General features: G+C 43.8%; 1 protein-coding gene across 4 annotated transcripts; it reads right to left on the bottom strand.

Annotated features, from left to right (window-relative positions):
* Positions 1-3,357: 3,357 nt before the first annotated feature.
* On the bottom strand, positions 3,358-16,407 carry RBBP7 (RB binding protein 7, chromatin remodeling factor). Of its 4 annotated transcripts, XM_075175579.1 has the most exons (13): positions 16,204-16,407; positions 15,722-15,866; positions 14,530-14,658; positions 13,613-13,851; positions 12,974-13,147; positions 12,553-12,668; positions 11,775-11,935; positions 11,217-11,343; positions 11,046-11,123; positions 10,372-10,448; positions 9,876-9,933; positions 8,974-9,084; positions 7,667-8,177 (listed from the first exon to the last, which is right to left on the bottom strand). In XM_075175579.1, the coding sequence occupies exons 4-13, from the start codon at positions 13,815-13,817 to the stop codon at positions 8,109-8,111; spliced, it is 1,176 nt and encodes a 391-aa protein (XP_075031680.1). In that variant the 5' UTR covers positions 13,818-13,851; positions 14,530-14,658; positions 15,722-15,866; positions 16,204-16,407; the 3' UTR covers positions 7,667-8,108. The 4 variants fall into 4 exon arrangements, with proteins under 4 accessions (XP_075031662.1, XP_075031654.1, XP_075031680.1 ...); XM_075175561.1 differs by lacking the exons at positions 7,667-8,177; positions 14,530-14,658 and adding an exon at positions 3,358-3,437 and having other exon boundaries at positions 13,613-13,755; positions 16,204-16,366; XM_075175553.1 differs by lacking the exon at positions 14,530-14,658 and having other exon boundaries at positions 7,639-8,177; positions 13,613-13,755; positions 16,204-16,403.
* Positions 16,408-18,343: the final 1,936 nt, after the last annotated feature.

Raw genomic sequence — 18,343 nt, 5'->3', positions numbered from 1 at the left:
TTTTCCTTTATGTATACTTTTTTCTAGATAGCACATAGAATTTTTTACAACAACATACTATGATGCACTCTGTGACTCTTTGCAGATAGTATTAATTCACTTTTTTGAAGATGCCCATTTTATAAAAGCTGAGCAATGTCGGTCCTACTCCGGAGCCTTTCCTAGAGCTGTGCCAAGTATTTTGGAAATCCAAGTACATTGCCTGGTCTCAGTTGCTGTCCTTGCTGTACTTGTTTGCTCCTTCACAGTATTCCCTCACATCTGAGACTTGTCTCCACGAAAGGTGCTGCCTCTGCCTCTATGTAAGCATCTCTACTCTTTCTATCCTTTCTTACAGTGCATACTGATACAGAAGTCAAATCTACTGCTAGTAGTTCCATGGATCTCCCCAGTCTTCTGAAATTCTTTATAGGAACTGGTCAGATTTGCAAGCTTTTACTAGAGATAAATTTGGTTATACATCACAGTTAATAGCTGAGGAATTTTGCCATTTTTAAAGTTTTTTTTGTTAAGTGCTAAGTCTCTTCTGATAATGTATATGCACATGCATACATGCACACATGCATTTGAGGCTGTACTTTAACTCTTTCCTTGTGAAGAGTATTTCTGATGTGAGAACCTCTTTCACCAGCTGCATTCCGAGCCCTTCAGTCCATTGCTTGCTAGGGCTTCATCTCCCTGGCAGACTGGCAAGTGATGTACTTGAAAAAGATACTTGCTTTTAGGCCTTTAGTAAGTTATTCCTCACAGGCACTTTTTTTGCTCCTTTCTGAATTTTTTTTTTTTTTTACAGTTAAATTTCCCATTATTCACCTTTTTCCTGTTGTTTAGACATGTCGTCTTGGAAGAAGGAGGTATTTTCTTCTAACAGCCTAACTCGGTCTCATTTAACTATGCTAGCTTTTATTGATCTTGCTGACTGGCACCCATCTAGCCTGAACTTAAGTAATTTAAGAATATTGTGCTGCCTGCAAAGACTTTCTTTTAATTTCCCTTTAAACTGTTTGTGATCTTCTGGGTTTGAGGTTGAATATTATTTTGGATTTCTTGCTCAGTCAAGGATCTGGGGGGTGCCTACCTTATGGACTGCGACCGTTGAGTCTTAAAGCAGGCCTTGTGCATAATTCAAGACTATGCCAAGAATACTGCTCCTAAAGCTCTGCTTCAAGAAAGTAATCACTTACAGCATCTAAAAATTTAAATACCCTGTTACACCTTGTGATATTTGCTCAAGCTGAGGAAATGAATTCAAGTCTCTCATTTTTAACCTTATTCTAACTACAGCCATGTAATAGATATTCCATACGATGTAGTTCACAATCACTTCTGCTGAATTTATGTCCTGGCGTTAAGAGGCAAAATAGCCACCTCAGTTCTGCCAAGTCCAAGATATGTTACTGCCATGGTCAGGGACACCTTCCGCTAGACCAGGTTGCTCAAAGCCCCCTCCAACCTGGCCTCGAACGCTTCCAGGGATGGTGCATCCACGACCTCTCTGGGCAACCTGTTCCACTGCCTCACCACCCTCATAGTGAAGAATTTCTTCCTTGTATCTAGTCTGAATTTACCCTCTTTCAGTTTAAAGCCATTACCCCTTGTCCTATCACTACAGGCCCTTGTAAAAAGTCCCTCTTCAGCTTTCCTGTAGCAGCCTTCCAGTACCTGAAGGGGGTCTGTAAGGTCTCACCAAAACCTTCTCCAGGCTCAACAACCCTAACTCTCTCAGCCTGTCTTTATAGGAGAGGCATTCCATCCCTCTGATCATCTTCGTGGCCTTCCTCTGGACCCGCTCCAACAGGTTCTTCTTATGTTGGAGGCCCCAGAGCTGGATGCAGTACTCCAGGTGGGGTCTCAGGAGAGCAGAGTAAAGGGGGAGGGTCACCTCCCTCGACCTGCTGGCCACGCTGCTTTTGATGCAGCCCAGGATACGGTTGGCCTTCTGGGCTGCAAGTGCACATTGTTGGCTCATGTTGAGCTTCTCATCAACCAACGCCCCCAAGTCCTCCTCCTTAGGGCTGCTCTCAATCCATTCTCTGCCCAGCCTGTATTTGTGCTTGGGATTGCCCCAGCCCAAGTGCAGGACCTTGCACCTCTCTAGCCTGTCCAGGTCCCTCTGGATGGCATCCTGTCCCTCCAGCGTGTCAACCGCACCACTCAGCTTGGTGTTGTCAGCAAACTTGCTGAGGATGCACTCGATCCCACTGTCCATTTCGCCAACAAAGATGTTAAACAGCAACAGTCTCAATACTGAGGAATGCCTCTTGTCACTGGTCTCCACTTGGACATCGAGCTGTTGACCACAACTCTTTCAGTGTGACCATCCAGCCAATTCCTTACCCACAGAGAGGTCCATCTGTCAAGTCCATGTCTCTCCAATTTAGAGCCAAGGATGATGTACAGGACAGTGTCAAATGCTTTGCACAAGTCCAGGTAGATGATGTCAGTTGCTCTTCCCTTATCCACCAACACTGTAACCCCATTGTAGAAGGTCACCAAATTTGTCAGGAACAATTTGCCCTTGGTGAAGCCATTCTGGCTGTCTCAAATCACCTCCCTGTCCTCCATGTGCCTTAGCATAGCTTCCAGGAGGATCTGTTCCATGATCTTCCCAGGCACAGAGGTGACTGACTGGCCTGTAGTTCCCTGGGTCTTCCTTTTTTCCCTTTTTAAAAATGGGGGTTATGTTTCCCCTTTTCCAGTCAGTGGGAACTTAACTGGACTGCCATGACATAATAATAAAGTATAGTATGGATACTATACTATATAATAATATAATTTATACTATATGTAATATATATATTATATGTAATAATATTATATGTAATATATATAGCATATATTATATATAATATATAATTTCATATGTAAAATATATACTATATAATAATATATAATAAAAAGTATAGTATGGATACTATACAATAATAAAATACAGTATGGATAAGGACATAAATCACATGGCTACGTATCAAAAATTGCCTGGTATCAAACAGTTGACACTTAAGGGTCTTGCATGCTACAATAAAAGCAAATGCAGTTCTTCATACACAATAAAGGAAAAACCCTGAAGTTGCTTTTTGTCCCACTGAAGCAAAATACAGGAATGTTACACGCTTTCCCAGTTTTGCTGTTGTATAGGTATCAGTCTTCTAAAATATTTCAGTATCAGTTACTCTTAACCACCTGCAACTGCTCACAGAGATACTTCTGTTTTTCAAGTTTACATTCAGAGGAGCTGGTGATGCAAACCACCAGGTTCTTAGGGAAGAAAACAATAGGAACAAAAATTTGTCATGTGCACCAGTAATGTGTGTTGGTCTTATTAATAATGAACCGCCACGACTCTCCAGCTACCGACCTCTCTTCTGAAGTGCTCAAGTGGTCTGACAAGATAGCACGGCTGAAGATTTTATGATTCAACTTCTGGAAACACAGGTCTGTTGAAATAAAATAGCATGTTTTCAATGTAGGTGAAAGAATTTAGATTTCTATCCTGATCTTGGCTAGGATAGAGTTAATTTTCTTCCTAGTAGCTGGCATAGTGCTGTGTTTTGGATTTAGGATGAGAAGAATGTTGATAACACACTGATGTTTTAGTTGTTGCTAAGCGGTGCTTACCCTAGTCAAGGACTTTTCAGCTTCCCAAGCTCTGCCAGGTGCACAAGAAGCTGGGAGGGGGCACAGCCTGGACAGCTGACCCAAACTGGCCAAAGGGGTATTCCATACCATGTGATGTCATGCTCAGTATTTAAGCTGGGGGAGTTGGCGGCAGGCAGTGACCACTGCTCGGGAACTGGCTGGGCATCGGTCGGCAGGTGGTGAGCAATTGCATTGTGCATCACTTGCTTTGTATATTCCTTTATCATTATTACTACTACTACTATTTTACTTTATTTTATTTCAATTATTAAACTGTTCTTATCTCAACCCACAAGTTTTCTCACTTTTACTCTCCTGATTCTCTCCCCCATCCCACCGGAGGGTGGGAGGTGAGCAAGCGGCTGGGTGGCGTTTAGTTGCTGGCTGGGGTTAAACCATGACAATTTCCTTGGTGCAGGCTGAAAACGCTTTAGAGAGAAGATACCCTTTATGCTGAAAAACTCCATAAAATGCGTAGGTGTTGAGAGCAAATAAGGAAGTCACCCTAAACTGGCAATTTTTCACTTTAAATTGCCTTCTGTAGTTTTTGTTATGCCTGCACTTCTGGAAATAACTAATAGAAAAAAGGTAGGTCTCAACTCTATATGCAGTTCCCTTGAAAAGAAAGGCCAATGGATGGAAAGCGTGCTGCTTTAAGTATGCGCCGTAAGTACTGTGTAAGTACACCTAAATAGCTGTTGTTTAATGCAATAAAGAAATAAAAACCTTGCTGTTGCCATTGTTCAGGTTGACTACTTTATGAATTTTTTTTTTTAAACTTCAAATTCCATTATTTTTACTACTAACTGCAGTACATAAGCAGTATCTACTTACTATGGAGGTACCAGTTTTTCAAATCAAAATATTAAAGCACTCCGATAGACAAAGAGGCTTAAAAATGATGATGTTCCCATGTTTCACAAACATTCTACTCAGGCAATAAAAAAAAAGTATAGGACTTGCAAATTAAAAACCATAATGATCCCAGCAGCAGCCCATTCTCACTCAGTAATGAAAAGGTTTAAGTCAACAAGATGTAGGCTAATTCTTCAATTAATTACTGGCCCTGTGACCTGGCTGTGGGACCAAGCTGTCCTATAGCTACCTAAATAAAGCTTGTGCAAGGTTGCCACTATTGAAGGAAGGTATGTGTGTACACATACATTGTGAAAGACAGTTCAGACTCGAGGAAAAGAAACCAGTACAGAGGTTGTATTTACTCCAAATATACTGTACATACTTTGAACTACAAGTATATTAAAGGTAATGAAATTATGCTCTCCTTTTGTTCCATAATAAATTACCCCACGCTGCTGCCTTTCAGCTGTACGAGAGTGGTACCCCTACGCCCCAGCGAGCTGCCTCTTCGGTGCGCTACAGGGAAGCGGCAGGGTTTCGTGGGACGTTGAAGGTATCCACCAGTGAGCGACTCGTACAGCTCCAGCTTGGAGCTCTTGGTATTTCGGTAAAGCAAATCAGGAACACTGACAACCACTTTTTTTTTTTTTAAAAGGTAGGGGTGTCTGTACAATAGCATTGTATCAGCACCAAAATTTCTCTTGACAATATGCCGCTAATCAGATAGGTATGTTTTTGCAATAATTTAATTTCATCCAATTAACAGGGATGCAAAACAAGGTAATTAAAAAACCAGAATGGCTTTAGGCTTTTACGAGTGAAGGAGTGGCAATCTGTCTGGGTCTTGCCAGACACGGTGGTGCTTCGGCAGGAGACCCTGTTTCCAACAGAAATGAATTCAGAGAAGCTGAAGGAAAAGTTATAGGGCCAGTCTATCACCAGGGCCTCTAACACTTCACCATGTCACCAGCTTCCAGCTTCCTGAGGGGGCCTGAGCTGTTTCTGGAGCCGGCTGGCAAGTTGGACAGCCGGGGCCAGAAACTGCTAGCACGGCATCTCCATTGCCTGTCTCAGGCCGGATCGCTCCCTTCAGCAGCAGAGCCCCGCCCTGTGTATCCCTTAGCCAAACCAAAACCACGCGTAGCGAAGGCATTCACCTCCACTTCCTGGGCGTGGCACTTTAGTGTTTGTACACCCACGAAGACCAGCTAGACGGAAGCACGCTTAATTGGGTAGTGGCCTAGCTGTCCTTCAGCAGCTTTGACCTTTCATGCTCTTCAGCACATCCTCTCCAGCTGCTGCCTACCTGCTAAACTCTGACAGCACCTCAGCCTTCCACGGGAATAGTCAAGAGCTTTTGCACCTACCTGCATCGCTGGAAAAAGGTGTGGAAGGAGACATGTCTGTGCACGATGACCCAGTGCCTACAACGCAGGGGGGTCCTGCAGGCAAGGGACTAAAAATAAGCAGCATAAGAAGAGCAATGAGAATAGCGCTGCAATTAGTAGTTCGCTCCTCCTTCCCACTCCATCTGGTTCGTGAGGCCGTAAGAAGACTGAAGTATTAACAACCCAACCATAATGGACACACAAAGCTGAAATCACTAATTATAGGAATGAGCTACGCTGGACAGGCCAGTGCAAATCAGCCAGTAGGTCTTCTTGAAGTGAGCGCTGAAGAGCGCCCGCAGCAGGAGGGGTCATAGCCCACAGCCGTATCTGTGCCAGGAAGAGCCACCACCATGCTCTCTGGGAAACGCTCCTGTTTTTCCAGTAACAATCAGTCAGGCCATTGACCTCTTCATTTCCTACTTTTCAAGAGCTGTGTAAGTCAAAATGAATGTCAAAAGGAAGTAGGACCCGACCAAAAGCCGTCCCCAAGTTCAGTATGTTGAATGCTTATCATTTGCTGTCACTTGCAAATTAAATTAGCATCCAGAGCATCTAGAGTTCCCCTTAGATATCATTGTGGAACCCTTCCTGTGAGGCAAGGAAGAGAAAACTGCTGGCCTGCTTACACATACCAAGACTTCGTCAATGGATGTTGACTCTTTTAGCCAAGTGACCGTTAGCCAAACAGTAAACAGTAAAGTTAGCAATACCTCCGCTCCACAGCTTCATTGCCGTTCCCTCAGGGCACCAGCACAGGGATACCCTGCTGCAGACAATGACCAGAGGGGGCATGCTGGAAGTTGGTCCTCTCAGTGGCAGACAGGTGAGCACCCTCCTGAGAACAAAATGCTGAACCACAGACATCGAGAGTCAAGTTCCAGCTAACAACTGCCGCCTCTGACCTGGAAAGGGCTAGCTTTGGCTGAGCGTTAATCAATACTACAGTGCTAGCACATGGTGCTAGTCTCATGAAAGTGAATTAGCTCCCTTGTCAAAACCGTCTTTTGTTTGTTCCCAGCCCGCTCCCAGGTATCAACGCTTTTAAGAATGGGATGTAACATTACACAGGTCTACTATACCTAGGGAGCGTCTAGCCTACCAAATTCCCACACAGAACACAAAAGGAGCTAAATCAAAATTCTTTTCATTCAACTCTCATCCCTAAAAAATGGAAATATTTACCTCAAATAGCAGCTTTCCATTCATGAATGGAAGAGTGGTGGGTTGACCGTGGCCAGCAGCTAAACACCCACACAGCTGCTCGCTCACACCCCCCCGCAGCAAGACGGGAGAGAACAGGAAGAGAATCTCATGGGTAGAGGTGAAAGACAGATTAATAGGTCGGTGAGAAAAGGAAGGGGGGGAAGTGAAATCACTTGCCGCCACCCAGAAGCAGGCCGATGCCCTGCCAGCCTCCAAGCAATGGCCACCATGGAAGGCCCCCTTCTTCTTCCTCTACCTCATTTTTTATTGCCGAGCATGACACATGGTAAGGAATATTCCCCTTTGGCCAATTTGGGTCAGCGGTCCTGGCTGTGTCCCCTCCCCACCTCGCGCCCCCCCCAGCTGATGTGGTGTGCAAGCATTGCCCAGCACCAGGATCGAAGTTACCTATTCCAAAAGTTTTTTTCGCATCAAGACAACTCTCATCTCCCCAGACCTTTAATTGCAGGGTAAGTTATAAACTAAGAACTACATATCTTTATTACCATGCAAAAATTAAATTACATTCAGGCAACTTATGTCAATGGACATTAAACACACCAAACATTTTATTTAATAAATTTTATTTATGCAAAGCCAATCCAAAAGTGCTGTGTAAAAGTGAAAAGCTCTTTTTACATATTAATAAAAACTTTTTTTTTTTGTGCACTTTCTGTGTGGGAAGTGAGGATTTGACTGTTTTATTTACAGGAGCCCACTAAGTTTGTTTAAAAATATAGACATAGGTATTAAGTCAATCTCACTTTCCTAAAAGCTAATTGCTGTACAGTATACAATAGCTCAAAGTGCCCAAATAACCAAAAGTATCCCATGACAACTTACTATACAAGCTTTTCGTGCCCAATTAAGAATATTCTCGTTTTGATGTATGCCCAGTGCTTGGTTTTGATTTTTGGGGGGTTTTGGGGTTTTTTTAGGGGCTTTTTTTTTTTAAATGTATACAGTAGTCAAATTATATTACTATGTCACACCCAGTATTTCCTTAAGGAAGAAAAGTTATGTTCCTTGACCCTCCAGTTCGGCTGCTGCTATATCTGGTTCTTCATCATTGTAAATGTTTTCTGCCTGAAGACACAAAATATTACATTACAAATGGTAGACACAATTGTTTTTAAACAATCTTCTACACTTTATATAGAGAAAACATGGTAATATCAAGAAGGTACAGACATCATCCCCTCCTTAAAGGAATCTTCTCCCTTCCTTTTCTTAAAGGGCAGCCAAATTTACGAATGTGTACACAGTGGCTAAACTTCAGCAGTTGTCTTCTCGCATTATTTCAACAGCACAAGCATCAGCCATTTAACCATTAGCCTTACCATGAACATCTTATTTGGACTTATTTTAACCTCAGTCTGAACACACAAACCAAGTTAAAGAACAGGTATAAAAAACCGAAAGCCTGACCTGTGACACACATTTAAGTCTGTTACATTTTTTTTAACTTAAATTAGTCCCAAGCGACTTTATTCCACATTTATAAGATAACTGATCAAATTCCTGTAACGTAAAATAATATGAACTAACTGGAGAGTTAAAAGGCATCTTGATTCACAGTCAACAAGCGGAGGGGGGAAAAGTCTTGGCTAGTACTAGATGTAAGTTCACAACTGCCATGTTTACTCTTCATATTAACTAGTACCTAAGACTCGGAGTCAAGAATTAGCTAGCAGTTGCATTTATTCAGGTTGGTTTAGTCTTTGTTTTCTTTTGAAAGTCTTACTCTCCAATCAAACAGTAGTACAAGGGTTAGACTACTTTCAGTCACTGAAGGCACAAGCTGCCCTAAGAAGAACAAGCCATTTCAGTTTCATTCATGCAACAAGCTTCAGAGCAACTCAAGAGCTGTTGTGACACTCACCATTTGCCATATCTGCATTATGTTGTCCTCCGATACAGAACAGATTACCCAAGGCTCATTAGGATTCCAACTGAAGTCTGAAATTTTGGCAGTGTGTCCTCCATGAATAAACTGTTAAAAAAACCACAAGCTTCAGTAAGCTATTTTGTCTCTAGAGAGGAATCTGTTAAAACCCAAGATTCAGAAGTTAAATTTGTCATGCTGATGACTACACAACGAAGAAAAACTTGCTACTAGAGACTCACAATACAGACGTAAAGAAGACGTGTGTGAAACAGCGCATTCCATTCATTGCTTATGGACACAGATGCAAATGCTGAGACAGCATTTAGGATGACAGTTCATATTATTATAGCAACAACTGACTGACATCCTCAAAATGGTGCTGCTTCACACGGTTGGGCTGTGAAATCCAGCCATATTTTATACCCATTACCTCACCTAATTATATGAGCACTTATACACTTACTTACACAGGAAATGGGGAAACCAAACTATAAGCATTTTTAACTGTTTGTTTCCTAATGAAGGAAAACAAAACATAAGCCTTTGTACTTTCTACATCAGTAAGGTTAGCTATATGGGACCTAATTGGTCTAATGCAAGATAAACAATTTGAGGCCTTGGCTTTACACACATTTACTTATAAAAGAGTACTGACAAGCACATGGCCGAACTGTAAATATGTTCAACAACGAAGATGTGTAAGTCATGTCCAGGACAGCTTTGAAAAAAAAAAAACAACTACCTTCAGAATTGAACAGAGGAAGCCTACTGCAAGTAGGGTTGAAAACCGGGAAGGTGAAAAGATTTATGAACTGCTGCAGTTTTAGTAGCACATTCATAAGGCATCATATTGCCATATAGCACGTCAGCAGACTGAAACCTGAACAAAAGCATACCAGCAGCTCAGGAGGCCCATCTTCTGCATCCTCTGCAGACTGCTCTTCTCCAATTTTACTGTAAGGAAGTAGTTTATACCTTTTAGTAATAATGAAAATTGCATCCTATATCATCTTAACAGTTCCTAGCCTTTGTTTCCAGTATTTGCTTTTGCTATTGGTCTTTCTCACTGTCAAGTAACTGTAAGCCTCATCAACTGCTTGGCGTTATCATTACTGAAATAGAATCTAACTTGTGAAGCACATGGAGACAGAAATCACTTATTACTGAAGACCACAGAAAACAATTCTATCAGCAAGAAATCCTCACAGAGAAGTAACATTAGAAGTACTGTGCTGCTTCTACTCTATACCCGAAAGGCCAGGTCCAAGTTAAGCAAGCAAGGAAGGCTAGAGAACAGCACAAATCAAGCCTACCAAACAAAGTAGGTCTGCAGCCTTTTTTTTTTTTTTACCATCTGTTCATATATACTAGAAGAAAGGAATTGCACTTCACCTTAGATCCCATACATTAAGCCGACGATCAGTACCACTTGAAGCAAGAATTGTTTCATTGTGAGGAGACCAGTGAACCTATTGAAAGAAAACAACTTGACTGGAGCAGTTACTGATTTCTAAAGCATACCCTGAATAACTATCATCAGCACCTGGCCACTAATTTTCAACAACTATACTCAGTAAATAAATCAGTTTCTTCCAGCACAAAGGATATCCTATGGCTCAAATAGAGTGCTTTAAAGTCTTAAGTTTTCTCAAATTGAACAGCCAACATTATTTCACTGTTACAGATTTACCGTACCGTGAAATTTAATTGTCTAAAATTCACTGTTACTTGCACCTACTAAATAGGCAGATTTCACAATATTAGATTTGAACCCAAGTCCCTTCTACAGCAGGACATTTTAGAGAAACCTTCTACGTGTACTGAAGGTACTTGCAAACTCCTAGTATCTTTTTAGCAGTAAGTTGTTGACTACTTGCTTCAGAGTCCAGAGGGGAAAGGCAGAAAGGAACTAGTGGTACTGTCTGTGTTTGTTGAACCAAAACTCACCATTTAATGTTTAACAGACTTATTTATTGTGGTTGGTCACCATATGAAAATCTACATGTTCTTGTCCAAGTCAGTACTCTTCTAGTTTTTAAGACAGCTTGTGAGAAAAGTTTACCCACCTGAAAAATTTCATCTTTATGAGACTCAAAAGAATGGAGTTTCAATTTTAAGTTTCGAAGATCCCATAGAGCCACCGTCTGGGAGAAGTAACAAGAAATTGTTTTTACTATAACGGCTATAAAACTATCACCTAGAATACTTACGAATTTGAAGTATACACAAGTAAAAACCTTGTCAGCAGAACCAGTTGCTAGAATGAACTCGCTGTAAGGATTGAAGGACAGACAGTTGACCTCAGCTGTATGAGCATCTACAGAATGACTTGGCTTGGACGTGGTATTAGATCTTGTGTCCCAACTGTTGCAATGACGGGTTTGGGGGAGGGTGAGGGGCAGGGAGGAGAGAGCAAGAGTGAACAAACGTAAGTTTTCACAGGAGGTTCTTTTTCACTACACTACACATTAATTTAAGAGACTACATTATTACTAAACCTAAGTCTGAAGCTGTGGTTTTTATTCCATAACCTTTCAGTATTTTGTGTCTGTTTTACATGAGCAGTTTGCACCAGGAAGCTGACATACATATTAACTACATCTTATTTTCAAATTATGTGAACACATTAAATGACATGCAGATTTCAGTGATTCTGCAGCATTACTATAGTTGATTGCACTAAAGAGCCACATGAGATCAAACCAGAATTCAGATTTTTTTATTCGAGTGCTCTGGACTGGTCCACTGACAGCACACAGCAGGCACTACCCAGAAACTGCTTAACCTCAACTTACATCATAAGCTTCTGATCATCCGCCACAGATCCAAACAGAGATTCATGGAGCAGATGCCATGCCACGTCTTCTACTACTGCAGAGTGCCCAGTAAAGATTGCTTTCGCATCAACAATTTTGCCTTCTTTTGGTCCAGCACTTACATCCCATAAACACACAGTCTGGAAATAAGAGTCATATTCTATTGTTACACAGACTCTGACTGTATTATCTTTCAAATAAATAAATAAATAATCACATTCTACATATAAACAGAGACATGACACTGCTGAAAGAGTTCTTTGTTTTTGAAAAGGAACACTTAATATGCCATAAGCGAGAAGTGAGCTAAGCTATCCATCGGTTTTCTGCAAATTCAAGGCCCAAATAATTCAAGAATTATTTATAAGATCACAAAAGCAATCTACACTTTTAAAGCCCACAAAGAAATTTATAAGGTATTAGTTCAATTGATCTTTGAGAATCTTACTAATTTACGGTCTCAGATCCAAGCCAGTTTAAAGGGTTGTTATACAACAATTTCTTTCAGCAGACAACTATAAAAAAACATTCTGTTCTTACTTCATCAAGGATGTTACAAAGAACTGGCTGTTGACTACAGCCTAAAGTCAACTGACAGCCTTTAGAAATATAATTACAATATGTGAGAGCTTCCCCACGTAACAATATACAGCTACACTAACCCAGTTTTTCTCTAATTATTTATTACAGCATAAATTAGGAGGGGTTGTTTTGTTGATTTTTTTTTTTTAAATAGGGGAAAAGATGTGGGTTTTACATGATCATCTGATGCACTGAGAAGATGTCCACTCAAATTTGAGTTCCATGATAAGCCATAGCCTTCCTTCTGGTGCCCTCTTAATCTAAGGTCAGGATTACACTCTCCACTTGGGTCTGAAAGAGAGGAAGTTCCTTCCATTTAGCTCCACCTTGCACATCAATCCATAAGAGCATCATTATCATTTAAGAACTTTGTTTCCATTGCAATAATCATATTTTATACGTCAGCCTCTTAGGAGAGCGCTGCTTCTATCAAGATTCTCTTATGATATTGAGCATAACCAGGCAGTTGAAGTCACTGAAGATATGGGCCTTCTTATTCGGATTCCAGAGTCCATCACCCCTCCTCCCAAGTTAAACACAAGTTTACCCCTCAATGACAAGAGGCATTTTGCTTAACTTCAAGGAGTCTGACCCACCTGGTTTTGAAGGATGTTTAGTGTAGTCAAACACCAACACATCAGCAGATGGTGTTTTTGTAGCAATGATGCAGGGATTCTGCGGCATGTAACGAGCACGGTTTACTTCACCTTCATGGTTAATTTTAATCTCTGTTTCAATTTTGCCAGTCACAGATCCAAAGCCACCAAACTCTGCATTTGTCAGAAAAAGGTCCATTTATCACATCAACTGTTTTAAATGGGTGAAACAGCATTTCCTACCATCTCCCCCACTCGAAGAAACAGTAGTAAGCATCTTACCATAATACAATAAAGCCTATGAAAGACTAGCACCATGTGACACAACAGCATTAACACTTTAGATATTTTGAATCCTCTATGATACAAACTCTTTCAGAGCTTTAGTCTCTATTTGAGGTAGATGTGTATTAGTTTTCACACAACTGACAGAGCTGGTAGAAATGCTATTGTAATGTTACTCAAGTTCTTCTGAAATAAAAAGTTTCCTCTTTTTAGTCACAATTAATGATCTAGAATTAGTGTGAACTGATAAGTATATGTCAGCTCTAGTATTTAACAGTAAGTTAGAATACCGTTAGACAGAACACTTAGTAACGCTACTGCTAAAACATAATCTAAGAATGCATGCATGCCCACCTCCTTTCTCACTGTCATACTGCGAAGTATCAAACTGATCATCATTGGGAATCTGGACTCTTGCAACAACCAGGTGGTTCTGTTCATCGGACGTGTGCGTTCCCAAAACCAGCCAGTGTAGAGCATAATCCTTTCCTTCTGGCCTGTTTAGAATAATAAATGCATGGAGTAAAATTATGTGCTCAGTTCCAGAAATCTGACGCATCAATAACGCTCAAGATCCAAACTTCTTCGGGAAGCTAGAAAAGAGAGACTCATGTAAGAGATCCTTTTTTTGTCGCAAGAGACTTGTGCAATAAAGTGAACTAGCCTCTGACACAAACAAGCCAAAGATACAACCAGGAAGGCTAGAGTGACAATACAAGCCAGTAAACGTTGTCACTATGGCTTGAAAGGGACAATTACAATTAGTTACAAGTGACACTAATACCTACTTCTGTCTTTAGTTCCCCTGGCAGTTGCACAGTATTGATTTAGAAAACAATCAATACTACCTTCTATAAAACATAAATACTGAGGACAAGTGGCAACCTATTTTAGCTACTTCTCTTAGAAGCTTTTACCAGTAATTATTTTATTTCAGAGGCTCATTTTTAAACACTGCACAAATCCTAGCTAACTAGAATCGAATTTCTCTTCTGGTGGTTAAATGCAATGTTTAGTAGTAAGTGAAAGGCTGAAGGGACAGTGCCATTTATTTCTGAAAGGAAAACTGAACAATCAAAACAAAGCAACTTCTGCATTCTTGAAAGCAACAAACTAATTATGCTGCCTGAATCCAAGCAAACAGGAATCATTTGGGCAATCATAAACCACCGTAGGTATTGCTACACCACTTCCAAGGCATCATCATACATTTTGAGGGGGAAAGAAAAATACGAAACAAAACAAAAAACACACAATGCACACGCACTTACTTGCATCAGGAACAGGTGTCCCATCATGTCAGGTGCCATACAAAGAGACAGTCCTTGCCTTAAATGGCTTACATATTTTGACACTGGATAATTGGAAATACCAGGTTTTAAACTGAATATTAAGTCAATCTGCAAAATACGAGGTAAGCAGAAGTGTTCCTCATAAGGGCTCCACACCCTCACATCCCCACTTCATTTTCTCCATACCATGACTAGTTAGCTCACATCTCTCAACATCTTCCCCAAACATTCTGGTATACAAAATTAAGTGATCATCTAACCACCACGTATAACATCACATATGTAAGGTGGAATTTTAAAGAGGAATGAGACCATCCTCTGATTACTGCATGAACTTTACACATAAGATATTTTAAAACCTAGCTGTATCCAGTTTACAAGAACATGAGGGACCCAGTCCTTGTCCACTACCTCAATGGAGCCCTGAGTGGTTGCTGCGACAATTTAAGTTCTATAGTAGCTGGCACATAAACAGAATCTATCCCCACCTTCAAAATTCTTTAAGAAATTAACCAGTGAGCCCGCAATTTTCAGGGAGAGGTGGCAGAATGGGAAAATTAAAATATGTGAAGTCAACAGTGAGCCAGGGACAGAACCAGGACATGAAGCATCAGTCTTAGAACAATATCCTCTTAAATAAGTCCAGATTTCAAACAAAACAAACAAGCAAAAAAAATCAGAGGCAGATACTATAGCTCCTACAGAATAGTAATCTGTAGTGCACGAGGAAAAACAGAAAAAGCTAATTTAGTACATAGACTTCTCTGATCAGAATTAACTATAGAAGAGTGTTAGGTCTCTAACATATCAATAAATTGAGAAATATTTCCCTCCTCACACTCACGACATCTTCTGCTAAGCTAAGCTAGAGTTCTGTAAAGTATCAACTTGTGACTTTTTTCCTCAAAGCTTCTGCATACCTAAAGGGTTTTTAAAGTTGTAAGCAAAATAAAGTGTTACAAGCTCACAAAGAGGAGTCTAACACAAATTATTCTCCTCTTGTATGGCTTTTATCCTCAAATTACTTAGCAGAAACGGTTAACAGAGACAGAAAGAACAGTGAAACAAGCAATTGCACACAGCCTCAGCTCCCGCTTTGCAAACTAAGCAAATCAGCAGCTGAGCTCTGGGCATCCCTGGCACCTTCCAGGCCTCTCTTCCCTTCTCTCACCTGGTCACATCAGGCAACCACTGCACAGTGAGGCTGGGCCACTCCAGAGCATGTGTCATCACCAGGTCGTACAAGAAGGGGGTGTTTTTCTTCCAGATCTTGTACTCCTCGCTGATGACGCGCTCCTCCACCGTGTCCTCCAGCACTGCGGGAAGGGAGAGAGATGAACGAGGGGCTCGGCGCCTGCCGCCGCTGTACCGGGGCGCGGAGGGGTAGGGGGGAAGGGGGGCGCCACCACGGGCCGGGACTATACCAGGGAGGGGGCGGGGTAGGAGAGGGGGGTCCCAAAGCGCCCTCAGGGGCGGCCGGCGGGAGGACAACTGCCACCGCCCCACCCCCGCTACCACCCCGTCGGAAGCTCCTTGGAGAGGAAGCCCGGAGCGCCTCAGCCCCGCCACGCCACCAGCGCCCCACCTCGGGCACACACACCCGCGTCCTCACCCCACCGCCCAGCCGGGGAGAGGGAGGAGGGGGGTTCCTACCTTCCTTGCTCGCCATTTTGGGTGTGCGCGGGCGAAACGCGGGGCAGAAAGCAACCGCTAACGGCGCCGAGGGGGGAGAGGCGGAGGGCGGGAGGGCCGCCGGTGAGAAGGCCCCGAGGGCCCCAACGGCGCTGCCGCTGCCGCCGCCGCCCCGCCGCGCGCGGGCGTGCCGACTTCCAACCCGCGCCTCGCACCACCGCGCATGCGCTGCCAGCGGGCCCGCGGCACTACCGCCCGCAGCGGCAGCCAATGGAGTGGGCGGAAGGGCCGCGACGGCGCGCGCGCGCGGCCGGGGCGCTCCAATCAGGCGCTGGCGCGCGCTGAGCCCACGCGGGGTGGGGCGGGGCCACCCTAACGGCCGGGAGCGCGTAGGAGCCGCCCAGGAAGCGCTGGCGGGCGGGGAGCTGAGGGGCGCAAGGGCGGGGGCTGCCGGTGCCGCAGGGCCTTCCCTTCCCCGAGAGCGCCCGGACTCGGCCCCGAGGTGGCTGACGCTACACCCGGGCGCGTCCGAGCGGCGGCCCCGCGATTGCGGGGTGGGGTGGGGCGGGGCGGAGGGGGCGAGGAGGAGACGCAGGGCGTCTCAGACGCGCGGCCGCAGACGCGCGGCGTTGGCGGGCAGGGGGAAGGCAGGTCGGCCTGGGCGCGCTGTTACCGCGAGGTGGGGCTGTAGGTAAAGCGGCTCCACCGAGGGAAGCGGAGCAGGAGCTAGCAAACGGGCTTCGCGCTGCTTCACCCTAGTTGAAGGACGCTGCGGAGCAACCCGCCCGCCCGTTCCAGAAGCTGCCTCACGGCACCCGGCGGGAGCTCAGCTCGTACCGCAGAGGCGTAGGCGTGGAGTGCGCTTTAGACTTACGGGTTTGATGCGATCTGCTCACCAAAATTTTGCCGTTGCCCCGAAATCCCAGTTTAGGAGGAGGGCGTCAGTGCCGCTGAGAGGCCGCTCCACAAGCTGTGCGGAGCCACGCACACCGCAGCGGGGTTACTTCCTCTGCTCGGACGGTCCCTCCTGGCCGGACGGTACCCGCGGGGGCAGGCACGTTCGCCGCGGAGAGCACCGGCGCTCCCCCCGGTAATAACACGGACCGTGGCGCCACGGACGTGGTGCCGCCACGAGCCAAACAGGGAAGCGCTCTCGTCAGTAATCCCGGGGAAGATCAGAGTACCAAAATGCTATCCAGCAGTGTCATTTACACTCGTCTTCCTTGCAGAGGGATAAAAATTAAAAATTCTAGAGGTGTTAAATAAAATCCCCAAAACACTCAGGAGTGGATGAAGTGGAACATTCTTCTGGCCCTCCTCTTAAACTATCCTACTTGTTACTGCTGCTCTAAGGCAGATTTGGCAAACAGGGCATCACTCATTGCCCGTTGGAAGTAGAAATTGGGAAACAGGACTAGTTTTAATATTACTTAAGTCATTCATTAGTTTTCCTGAACAGAACCCGGGGTACATTCAGAAAGGAGGGACAGTGCAGTCAACAAGGGGGAAATGAGAACAAATTACTTTTTCTGTGGAAGCGTCCAAAATACAAAATGCAAGATATCCCTTGCCACCAGTTAGAAATGACAATAATTTAGCCATTAAAGGAGGAAAGAACAGCCCACATCAGTTAAAATATGATCCCGGCACAAATTAAAAGTAGAGATTAGCCTCGTGGAGACAAGCAGAGGCCGATACATCCAGGAGACTTGAGGGAACCCAGAGGGGCCGGGGAAGCGGGGGTGTGGGGTGCTGCAGCCGGCCATGCAGAGCTGGTGCGGTGCTGGGCAGCCAGCCATGGGCTGTGGGGCAAGCCGCGCAGTGCAGGGCTGTGCTCAGCCCCAGGCGCAGGGGGCTGCGGAGGCTCTCACCACAGCAGCGTGTTTCTCTGATCTGCGGTCTGCGGTATACGGAGGTTTCGGGCTTTGGTGGTAAAATAGAAATTTCTTGGAGATCCAGCAGCTGCCAGGCACCCTGTCTGCATTTGAAACAAACTTACATTTAGCAGCAAAGAATGGCCTGTATTTAGTATGTCTTATCTAATAAGTCCTAAAATATATTAAAAACTTAGATACTAATCCCAGTTTACAACTAGAAAAGCTGTGAGTAAAAATGGTTACAGAGGCCACAGCTAAATAGTTACTATTTTTCAGGAATGGTG

Source organism: Calonectris borealis, chromosome 1, assembly GCF_964195595.1.
Source record: "Calonectris borealis chromosome 1, bCalBor7.hap1.2, whole genome shotgun sequence".
NCBI classification, from domain to species: domain Eukaryota; kingdom Metazoa; phylum Chordata; class Aves; order Procellariiformes; family Procellariidae; genus Calonectris; species Calonectris borealis.
Note: the sequence above shows the minus strand (reverse complement) of the source record. Positions and strands in the feature narration are given on the sequence as shown.

Excerpts from the sequence above, each read along its gene's own strand:
- RBBP7 (XM_075175553.1), bottom strand. Across the intron at positions 11,936-12,552 it reads TCAGTGCATCAGATGATCAT|ACTGTGTGTTTATGGGATGT; the intron begins GTAAAACCCACA and ends TCTTATTTCCAG. Across the intron at positions 9,085-9,875 it reads ATGGGCCTCCTGAGCTGCTG|TTTATTCATGGAGGACACAC; the intron begins GTATGCTTTTGT and ends TTTTTTTAACAG.